The sequence below is a fragment of the Rhinopithecus roxellana genome, chromosome 21 (assembly GCF_007565055.1).
Source record: "Rhinopithecus roxellana isolate Shanxi Qingling chromosome 21, ASM756505v1, whole genome shotgun sequence".
In the NCBI taxonomy this organism is placed as follows: domain Eukaryota; kingdom Metazoa; phylum Chordata; class Mammalia; order Primates; family Cercopithecidae; genus Rhinopithecus; species Rhinopithecus roxellana.
In genome coordinates this window covers 61,300,012-61,311,530 of record NC_044569.1, presented here as the reverse complement: position 1 = coordinate 61,311,530, position 11,519 = coordinate 61,300,012, and the positions used below count along the sequence as shown (strand labels likewise).

The window sequence follows — 11,519 nt, the reverse complement described above, 5'->3', positions numbered from 1 at the left end:
GCCTACCTGCCAAAAAAAGTCCAGGAGCAGATGGATTCACAGCTGAATTCTACCAGAGGTACAAGGAGGAGCTGGTACCATTCCTTCTGAAACTATTCCAATCAATAGAAAAAGAGGGAATCCTCCCTAACTCATTTTATGAGGCCAACGTCATCCTGATACCAAAGCCTGGCAGAGACACAACAAAAAAAGAAAATTTTAGACCAATATCCCTGATGAACATCGATGCAAAAGTCCTCAATAAAATACTGGCAAACCGGATTCAGCAGCACATCAAAAAGCTTATCCACCATGATCAAGTGGGCTTCATCCCTGGGATGCAAGGCTGGTTCAACATTCGCAAATCAATAAACGCAATCCAGCATATAAACAGAACCAAAGACAAGAACCACATGATTATCTCAATAGATGCAGAAAAGGCTTTTGACAAAATTCAACAGCCCTTCATGCTAAAAACGCTCAATAAATTCGGTATTGATGGAACGTACCTCAAAATAATAAGAGCTATTTATGACAAACCCACAGCTAATATCATACTGAATGGGCAAAAACTGGAAAAATTCCCTTTGAAAACTGGCACAAGACAGGGATGCCCTCTCTCACCACTCCTATTCAACATAGTGTTGGAAGTTCTGGCTAGGGCAATCAGGCAAGAGAAAGAAATCAAGGGTATTCAGTTAGGAAAAGAAGAAGTCAAAGTGTCCCTGTTTGCAGATGACATGATTGTGTATTTAGAAAACCCCATCGTCTCAGCCCAAAATCTCCTTAAGCTGATAAGCAACTTCAGCAAAGTCTCAGGATACAAAATTAATGTGCAAAAATCACAAGCATTCTTATACACCAGTAACAGACAAACAGAGAGCCAAATCAGGAATGAACTTCCATTCACAATTGCTTCAAAGAGAATAAAATACCTAGGAATCCAACTTACAAGGGATGTAAAGGACCTCTTCAAGGAGAACTACAGACCACTGCTCAGTGAAATAAAAGAGGACACAAACAAATGGAAGAACATACCATGCTCATGGATAGGAAGAATCAATATCGTGAAAATGGCCATACTGCCCAAGGTTATTTATAGATTCAATGCCATCCCCATCAAGCTACCAATGACTTTCTTCACAGAATTGGAAAAACTGCTTTAAAGTTCATATGGAACCAAAAAAGAGCCCGCATTGCCAAGACAATCCTAAGTCAAAAGGACAAAGCTGGAGGCATCACGCTACCTGACTTCAAACTATACTACAAGGCTACAGTAACCAAAAGAGCATGGTACTGGTACCAAAACAGAGATATAGACCAATGGAACAGAACAGAGTCCTCAGAAATAATACCACACATCTACAGCCATCTGATCTTTGACAAACCTGAGAGAAACAAGAAATGGGGAAAGGATTCCCTATTTAATAAATGGTGCTGGGAAAATTGGCTAGCCATAAGTAGAAAGCTGAAACTGGATCCTTTCCTTACTCCTTATACGAAGATTAATTCAAGATGGATTAGAGACTTAAATGTTAGACCTAATACCATAAAAACCCTAGAAGAAAACCTAGGTAGTACCATTCAGAACATAGGCATGGGCAAGGACTTCATGTCTAAAACACCAAAAGCAACAGCAGCAAAAGCCAGAATTGACAAATGGGATCTAATTAAACTAAAGAGCTTCTGCACAGCAAAAGAAACTACCATCAGAGTGAACAGGCAACCTACAGAATGGGAGAAAATTTTTGCAATCTACTCATCTGACAAAGGGCTAGTATCCAGAATCTACAAAGAACTCAAACAAATATACAAGAAAAAAACAAACAACCCCATTAAAAAGTGGGCAAAGGATATGAACAGACATTTCTCAAAAGAAGACATCCATACAGCCAACAGACACATGAAAAAATGCTCATCATCACTCGCCATCAGAGAAATGCAAATCAAAACCACAATGAGATACCATCTCACACCAGTTAGAACGGCAATCATTAAAAAGTCAGGAAACAACAGGTGTTGGAGAGGATGTGGAGAAATAGGAACACTTTTACACTGTTGGTGGGATTGTAAACTAGTTCAACCATTATGGAAAACAGTATGGCAATTCCTCAAGGATCTAGAACTAGATGTACCATATGACCCAGCCATCCCATTACTGGGTATATACCCAAAGGATTATAAATTATTCTACTACAAAGACACATGCACACGTATGTTTATTGCGGCACTATTCACAATAGCAAAGACTTGGAATCAACCCAAATGTCCATCAGTGACAGACTGGATTAAGAAAATGTGGCACATATACACCATGGAATACTATGCAGCCATAAAAAAGGATGAGTTTGCGTCCTTTATAGGGACATGGATGCAGCTGGAAACCATCATTCTCAGCAAATTATCACAAGAACAGAAAACCAAACACTGCATGTTCTCACTCATAGGTGGGAACTGAACAATGAGATCACTTGGACTCGGGAAGGGGAACATCACACACTGGGGCCTATCATGGGGAAGGCGGAGTGGGGAGGGATTGCATTGGGAGTTATACTTGATATAAATGATGAATTGATGGGTGCTGACGAGTTGATGGGTGCAGCACACCAACATAGCATAAGTATACATATGTAACAAACCTGCATGTTATGCACATGTACCCTAGAACTTAAAGTATAAAAAAAAAAAAAAAAAAAAAAAAAAAAAAAAAGAAAGAAAGCAATTTTCACTGTGCTTCCTTGCATCCTGCGGTCATACTGGGCGCAGGCTCAGAGCTAGGATATCAAACTTCTTTTTTTTTTTTTTTCACACCAGACAAGTGAACATTTATTTGTATGCCTTTCTTCCTATGTGTATTTCAAGTGTTTTTCAAAACAAGGCCCTAGGACTCTCCAGATTCAATTATGTCCTTGGGCTTGGTCAACTGCTGCAGAAGTCTTAGGGAGCCTTGTACAAATGCTAGAGTGACTCATTTACCAACATTAAACCCTAAGATAGATGCAACAAAGCAGGACTCCTTCCTCCACAGAATGTGCTGATTTCAGACGATGCAGTACTCAATGTAGAAAACACTGGAATTTTTCTTTGGAACTGGAGTGTGATGAGAGATGCTTGCCATGAACATAAGCTATTGTCTTTTCTTTTCTTTGAGACGGAGTTTCGCTTGTTGCCCAGGCTAGAGTGCAAGGGCGTGATCTCGGCTCACTGCAACCTCCGCCTGGCAAGTCTCCTGCCTCAGCCTCCCGAATAGCTGAGACTACAGGCACATGCCACTATGCCCGGCTAATTTTTGTATTTTTACTAGAGACAGCATTTCTCCATGTTGGTCAGGCTGGTCTTGAACCCTCAACCTCAGGTGATCCGCCTGCCTCAGCCTCCCAAAGTGTTGGGATTACAGGCGTGAGCCATCACGCCCGGCCAGCTACTGTCTTTTCTTTGATCCTTCCTTTCCAGTTTTTGAAGATAAAGCAGGAAATAATCTTCTCTGAAGATACTTGATAAAAATTCCCAAAACAATCAAACACATGCTTCCACTTCATTGATAAAAATTTACCGCAGTTTGACACCTGGGTCTAGTTCAGCTGGCGGATAAGCTGATTGATGCGTTCACCCCGATAGCCAGGTGTGCCCATCTCCTTGAGGAAGCCCACTCTATTTTTGGTAGCATGTCGGGCCACTGAGAGGTGGAAAGGGCGCAAGAACCATGAGATCTCCTGGAAATGCTTCCCTGGGAAGGCAATTTCATGAATGAGGTCTTCCAAGCAAATGACGCCAAACTTCCCCAGGTGCTCCTCAATCACTGTGTTGTCTGTCAGAGGGATGGTCTTATTCTTGACCTTGGCTTGTCCACGTTTCAAAATGAGTTCTCGGACAGACTTCAGATTTGGAAATCCCCAGGTCACATAAGGTTCCACTATACGCAGCATTTTTAGGTTCTGGGGGGTGACTTTTACAAAGACACCACTAAAAATTTTCTTTAGGCGAAGTCTTGCAATGGTTCTCTGCACCAGTAAACTCACGCCATCAATCCTTTCAATGCGTACAACAAAGGCCAAGGAATGTTTGTCTGGCAATTCCATGGCATGAGGTTTCACTTCTAGTCGTCTGAGACGCACCTTGTCACGTTTCTGCCGCCAGGAATCATGTAGGAATGATTCTAGTCGCTTAAACCTGAGCCCTTTTCCTTTCCTCTGCTCCTTCTTTGCCAAAAGTGCCTGCTTTGCCTGGGTGGCTTTGAGGGCTTGATAAGCCTTCCTCTTTTTCAGCAGATTTTCTGGAACCAAAGGGATTTTTCTTTGCTCTTGCTCCGCCATCTTTCTAGTGGTGCAGCTACTGATCATGCGCAACCCCAACACCGGATATCAAACTTCTGTCCCCAATTCTGCCACTCACCTTGGTCAAGTCATCTTCTCTCTGCTACAAAATAGGGACACACTTCCTTGGAATTTTTCCTTTACTTGTAAAGCTTGGCATAATCTCTCCAACTAGATGGACGTCTTTGAAGGGAAGAAATGTTATCTCCTCCCTCCTGCCCCATGTGCTCAGCATGTATCAGGTATTTATTGCACAATAAATTTTTCTGTCTGCTGATAGGAGAATGGGTGCACGTGGAGTGGGAGACAGACGAGTCCAGGCTGGGTTCAGTGGGTGGTGGCATGGCAAAGTTGCCCCAAAGACAGGATGAAATTTGGTGGGATTTGGCTTCTCTGGATTGCTGCAGCCTGGAGAATGTCTGAGTATTCCCAATGAGCTTTGAGTTGAAAATGATCAACCAAATGAAATTAAGTCAGCACCTAGACTAAGATCAGGAAAGCATCAACAGAGACGTATAAATAGCAAGGCAGTCTCTTCTCTACAAGACCTCCTTCTTTCCAACCTCCCTTCCTTCTTCTTTTTTTTTTAGAACCAAACACACCAAACATCTTCATGTTTCCAACCTGTGACCCTGCACTCACTTGGAAATACAATTTGATGAAATTTGAGCAGGTTTGCCTCATTAGGTTTTGAAGGGGTGTCCAAGACCAAAAATAATAAGTCCTGTTTTTGGTCCTGATTTCTGTTCATCCTTGTCAAGATTTCCCACTTGACCACTGTGGCATTATTTCTTTGGTTAGCCATCTCAGGGGAGAGGGGCAGTGGCCGAGAAAGGAAAGGTTTAACAAGGAGTTGCTCACCCTGCATTGCTGTCAGCCCCTGCAGTCCCATGGAAACAGCACATTCAATTTAAGGAGGACATCAGATTGCAAGTCCTACTGACCCTCTCTCCCTCCCCCCACCTCCCTGATCCTGAGCCCAGCCTCTTTGGGGAAGTAGGAGTGAGAGGCTGTCCTTTTTGGATTGAACCTGGACGGAAAACCAGTTCCTGTGAGCTCGGTTTCCTCTAAACAGAACTGTTGGCTCCCTGTTTCTCCAGAGGAAAATTTACAACTCCAATTTCTACAATTTACATTCCAGCCTTCTTTTCCCAAAGCTTCCAGCACTGCTCGTGTCAGAAGGGACTACTTATTTCCCAAACACTTTTTGCATTATTAGTTTCATTTATTATTTTTATGTTTTCTATTGGGTCCATGTACATATTATTTCTCTGAGATCCCCAGAGCAACTGACAATGAGTTGGGAGCCATCATCTCCTAGCAATCGGAGGCTAAGATGCAGTCAGGTTCTCCAGGGAAAAGATTTCTAGCCTGTGCATTTAAAATTAGCCCCAATTAACCCCTCATCAACCAGCCCAAAAATGTCCATGCAGATGTTGCCAAACCTTCTACACCCCATTCTTGTCTGTTTGAGACAGGGTAGGCCTTAAGTGGACAAAATGTGAAGTTTAACTTTTCAGAGAGCTTAAGTGCTCTTCTTTCACACTCGTTTATCATTTGGAGATACTTACAGATACACCTGTGATCTGTGAAAACTGGAGTATAAAAATTCCATAATTGTGTTAAAGTAGAAAGGCAATCTGATTTTACTTTGCCTTTGAAAATCATGGCATTTTCATGAAATAAATGAAACATTAGCAGAACAGCTGTGTATCCTCTAAGACCCGCTAGGACTTTGCAAAGGAGCCCGTGCTTGGTGACAAGAATCATCACTAGAAGCTCCATGTCACTTTCAGAACCAGCAAAATCCATTGACTAAGAAACTTTTCTAGAATAGTGTTTAGCAGACACATTTTGAAGTATAGCGAGTGCAAAAAATTCTCATGTAAATGAGCATAAGCTAGGTGCAATGGCTCACACCTGTAACTCCAGCACTTTGGGAGGCCAAGGCAGGAGAATCACATGAGGCCAGGAGTCTGAGGCCAGCCTGGATACAATAGCAAGAACGCCATCTGTACAAAAACTTAAAAAAACATATTAGCTAGGCATGGAGGCATGCACCTATAGGACCAGCTACTTGGGGAGGCTGACGCTGGAGGATTGCTTAAGCCCAGGTGGTTGAGGCTGCAGTGAGCTATGATTGCGCCATTGCACTTCAGTCTGGGTAACAAAGTGAGACCCTGTCTCAAAATAAATAAATAAATACATCCTTACTTGGCTTCTAAGGAATAGTGGTGTCCCTTAAAAGGGTTTCTGTTTGTCTGTGTGCAAGAGAATTGCTGAGAGCACACATTCTGGTGACTCAGTCTGGAAAATGGCTTCTTTGGGCCTTGGAGAGTCCCAGAAGAATCACAATGATTCTGTTAATAGCTGTTAGATGCAGGGGCTGGGCATGGTGGCTCATGCCTGTAATTCCAGCACTTTGGGTGGCTGAAGCAGGCAGATCACTTGAGGCCAGGAGTTCGAGACCAGCCTGACCAACATGATGAAACCCTGTCTCTACTAAAAGTACAAAAATTGACCAGTTGTGGTGGCATGCACCTGTAGTCTCAGCTACTCGGGAGACTGAGGCATGAGAATCACTAGAACTCAGGAGATGGAGGTTGCAGTGACCTGAGGTCACACCACTGCACTCCAGCCTGGGCGACAGAGTAAGACTATCTCAAAAAAAAAAAAAACTTGTTAGGTAGTATGCTCTTCGCTGGGAAGTCCTCTGTCTACTCACCTTTACATCGTTTGTGGGCCTCGTGTACAGAAGATGCCTAATCTCCATCTGTCTTTGCTTGTTTAAAGGGTAACAGGGTCCAGCAAGGAGTGGTGCAGAAGCATGGTGGGCTTGAGAGGATCAGCCCTTCCTGAGTTGGGGACAGTTTTGTGACAGCCCTTATTTATTTAAGGCCGAGCCATCCATGTGTTCACTCATTCATGGGGGCAGCTGCACGTACCACATGACTCAAAAGGCTACAGATTCTGAGGTGCCCCATGAGATTTTGAAAGTCTCAGTATGAACAAATGCGGTTACACAAAGATCAAGCTGAAGGGAGAAGTTCATATTTACATATTTACACCCTCAGGGCACTTCCTCATCCATTTCTCATTTGTTTTGTTTTGTTTTGTTTTGTTTTGTTTTGTTTTGTTTTGTTGAGACAGAGTCTGGCTCTGTCACCCAGGCCAGAGTGCAGTGGTGCAATCTCAGATCACTGCAACCTCCGCCTCCCAAGTTCAAATGATTCTCCTGCCTCAGCCTCCTGAGTAACTGGGACTACAGGTGCGTACCACCATGCCTGGCTAATTTTTGTATTTTTAGTAAAGGTGGGGTGTTACCATGTTGGCCAGGCTGGTCTCGAACTCCTGACCTCAAGTGATCCACACACCTCGATCTCCCAAAGTGCTGGGATTATAGGCATGAGCCACCATCCCTGGCCCCACTCTCTCATTTTTATATCCTTATCCAGTAAAAAAAAAAAAAAAAAAAAAAAAAAAAAGAAAGAAAGACAAACATCTGCTTCACACTAGATTCTTTCATAGAGTACTCTTTGAAATATTGTGAACATACTTTGAAGAATACTTTGAAAAATTCTGTGTATTGCTTATTAACCTCCTTCGGAATAGACTCCTGTTCATGTTGAGGCATAGGGACTTGGTTTGACGTCTATTACTCTACCCTCAAATGAATAGTATATCTCCAGAACGGTACTTACAGTCTGTAATACTATTACCACTTGGTCTGCTGTGGGGCCCCTCAGTCATTTTTTCAATTAAAAAAGTCCTGATGCTCTATTAACCTTTTGTCTGCTGCACCATCCTTCATACTGCCATTGCCCTGAGATGATGAGCCATGTATTAAAAAAGGCATATATTACTGTAAGCCACATCCAAGTTCTCTGTCATTAGAAAAATGAAGTATCATTTTTTCATTAAAAATATGAGACAGTTTCTCTCTCACACTCACAACTTCTGGGCCTGTCTGCAATATCTTTGTTATAGGGGTTGAGAGGTCACTTCCACCACTCACCATTCCACAGCCAGGAAGCTCCATCTGAGCCCCTCTCCATGGAAGATGGGACAGAAAAGGGTTTTGTTCTCAAGAGGGCAAAGCTGTAGCCTATTGACATTTTTTTTCTCACACTGCTTTTAGGTGAAACAGTGGCCTCAGTTTGCCAGATGTCTAAGCGAGTAAATAAAATTGCACACTCCACACTATTTGCAGCTGCACAAAAAATCAAGTGACTCTCTGAGTCCTCTTCCTGCCTTCTCATGTGGGAAACAGAGAGCTTCTCAAGGAAGCAGAAAGCCTAGGCCATGCATGTGTCTGTACTCTGGATCTCTCTTGCTTTCAAGTTTTATAAGAAGCTGCCTAGAGTGACCACACAAGCTGGTCATGTTACCCAGGTTCATGACGACTTAGGAGATAAGCAGGGCCAGGTGTCTGGAACCCAGCCATCACTGTTATCTTTGTGGCACTAGGTGACAACTATTTAGGGTCAGTGTCCTATTTTAGGTTTCCAGAACACTCAGGAATTGCCTTTCTTTTTCCATTCCAAATTGAATAGGAGGAAAAGATACCAAGAAAGTCCGTTCTTTGGAAATGCATCTTGGTAATGTTGACTTGATTGTGGGGACAGGTTTGGCCATGACTATTGCTAAAATCTTTGTGAGGCTGTACTTGTTGGATTTCCATGTGACCCTCTGCTTGTCCTTCCAGCCAACCATATAGGTAGGGCTCAATCTACTGGAGGAAGGTAAAAGGTTTCAGCCCTGCCTCTCTGAGTTACCGCTTCCCTGCCCGCCCCAGGATCCCACATCCCTCCTAGTCCCTCTGGCCACCTCAGTCAAAACTGACTCATGAGAAGGAGGCTTGCATCACACGCAATACAACAAATATTTCTAGAACGTGCTGATTGGCACCAGGACTACTTTATGATTTCTGATCTCACCTGTGAATACGGTGAAGTTCTAATTGAATACCTTTCCTGGGCCATTTGTTAGCTCCTCCAAACCCTGCTCTCCCTCCTCATAGGAGGGACACAATGGTCCTGCCTCTCGCCTCCATGTGGCCGCCATGTGGGATGCAGTTCTGTGCAGTGGCTAACATAGGTGCCAGCTCCTCCCATTCAAATTCTTGCTCTACAAAGCGCTAGCTCTATGCACTTGGGAAAATTACTTGACCTCTCTGAGCTTATTTTATCACCGATTCTGTTGAGATATAACAGAATTTACCTCATGGCATTACTATGACAATTAAATAAGATTATCATGAAAGTGCTTAGTCTGTGTCTGGCATATAACTAAGTACTAAACAAATGTAAACTGCTATTATTTTCAATAGTCACTATCATTTACCTTTCTCTTCAGCCCTTGGGACATCCTTTGAAGTAGGCATTTTGTCCATGTTTCATTGATGGGAATTGAAGGCTCAGTGAGTACACTGTGGAGCTGGACTCACACCCGGGTCTGTGGTTTTCCAAACGCATCTTCTTTCCATGTGCTCCCCGCAGATGAGATTTGTTTAAAATGGATGCCCTGTCACCAAAGCATGCACTCCGAATTTCACTGTATTCTTGCTCCCACATCTTCCATCTCTCCCTCTCAATTGACTCAGTCTCTTTGGTGACATTTTCCCCCTATTAACAACAACAACAATAACAATAACAACAACAACAACAACAACAAAACAACAACAGTCTTTAATCTTCCACCCAGTCCTGTGCTGGAGCTAACTCCTACCATCTCAGGAGCACTGATTGTTACAATTTCAGGAATTTTGCAAGATAGTTGAAATCATGTTGATAGCTTGAAATTGGCCATGGTAGGAGGATTTACAGTACAGACACCAGCCAGTGCTTCCAATCAGGGCTTTATTTTTCATTTCTGGAAAGTTGGTTGTTAAAACTAACCTGCATACCTCTGCTTCCACCTCCACATTCCTGACTATCCACCTGTCTTGTCTCTTCCTTCCTTTGAAACCATAGTTCTTGAGACTGGTTTATATTTCTCTCCCCCCTTCTCACAAATTGTATCTACTTATCTCCAAAAGCAATGAAGTTTTTGCCTCCACTCTTACCACCAAAGTCAGCAATGACCTCAGTCCATTTGAACACATCACTTGGAGCTGTTGACCTTCTCTCTTTCTTGATAGTCATGTCTCCTTTGGCTGATGTGACACTTTTCTTGGTTTCCCTGCCTCTCTGACCTGCCTTTGTCATTTCATCTGGGTCTTGTGGTTCTATCCTTGTGACTTTTCTCTTCTTCCTAGACTCACCAATCTTATCTACTCCATGATGTCAAATATGACCCAACTCCTCTTGATGTCTGTAATGATGCTTTATGTGCAATGCACCACATCTCCTCAGTACATTGGATTTTAGTGGAACTATGCTGAGCAGCTCCATGCACCCAGAAAACTGTTCTGGGTTTCTCTTCACCTTCCTGTCTTGGGGCTTTTCTTAAAGCTGTAGAAGGCCAAGCTTGAGTGCAGGAAGTATGGAGGAGTTAGCACTCTCTGCGTGCAAACCTCAGCCAATGGGGGATGTGAGTAAGTGGATAAATACTCCAGCTTTCTTACTTTAGAGAGAGAGTTCTGAAATGCTGTCTACTTAGTTTCTCAGACTCCCATAAGCCTGAGCACTGAGATAAGCAGTGCAATAACTCACTCTTTATTGGCTTTTCTTCATTCCTCATTTCGTTGTACCCTCTTCTTCACTCTGCTTCTTGGCATCACCTCTCAACTAAACTAGCTGCCCTCATGTCTGTGTCCCAGATTCTCCTTTAGGGGAACCCAACCTAGAGTACTCCAATGCTGAGATTTCAGTGCCAGACTTACTTCTGATCTTCATACCTGTAGCCTCTATATCATTTCAAGACCAACCCGATGTTAAACCCATTGTGCTGACTTCTGTCCCTCTGTCTCTGTAGGCTGGATCAACCTACAGTAGCAGAATCCATCCAGGTTCCCAAGCTGGAAATCCCCAAGCAGATTTCTCTCTTTCACTTCAGCCACCTCGCCAAATTATTCAAGTCTTCTAACATGGAAATGGCTTTTGAATCTGTCCCCTGGGATCAGTAGAAATGGATAGAAAATTGTCAACTCACGAAAGTCCCTTTCTCCTCCAGTAAAGAAATTTTGCAAGCATTTCCCTTGCATGTGCACGCGTGCGCGCACACACACACACACACACAGAGAGAGAGAGAGAGAGAGAGAGAGAGAGAGAGAGAGAGAAAGCGACA

The 11,519-nt window shown here is 43.2% G+C and overlaps 1 protein-coding gene across 1 annotated transcript; it reads right to left on the bottom strand.

The window, feature by feature from the left end:
• Positions 1 to 2,770: 2,770 nt before the first annotated feature.
• Positions 2,771 to 4,329, bottom strand: LOC115895539 (60S ribosomal protein L7-like 1). The gene has a single exon (XM_030926211.1). It carries the CDS (start codon positions 4,317 to 4,319, stop codon positions 3,552 to 3,554), a length of 768 nt encoding a protein of 255 aa, XP_030782071.1. The 5' UTR covers positions 4,320 to 4,329; the 3' UTR covers positions 2,771 to 3,551.
• Between the last annotated feature and the right edge of the window lie 7,190 nt (positions 4,330 to 11,519).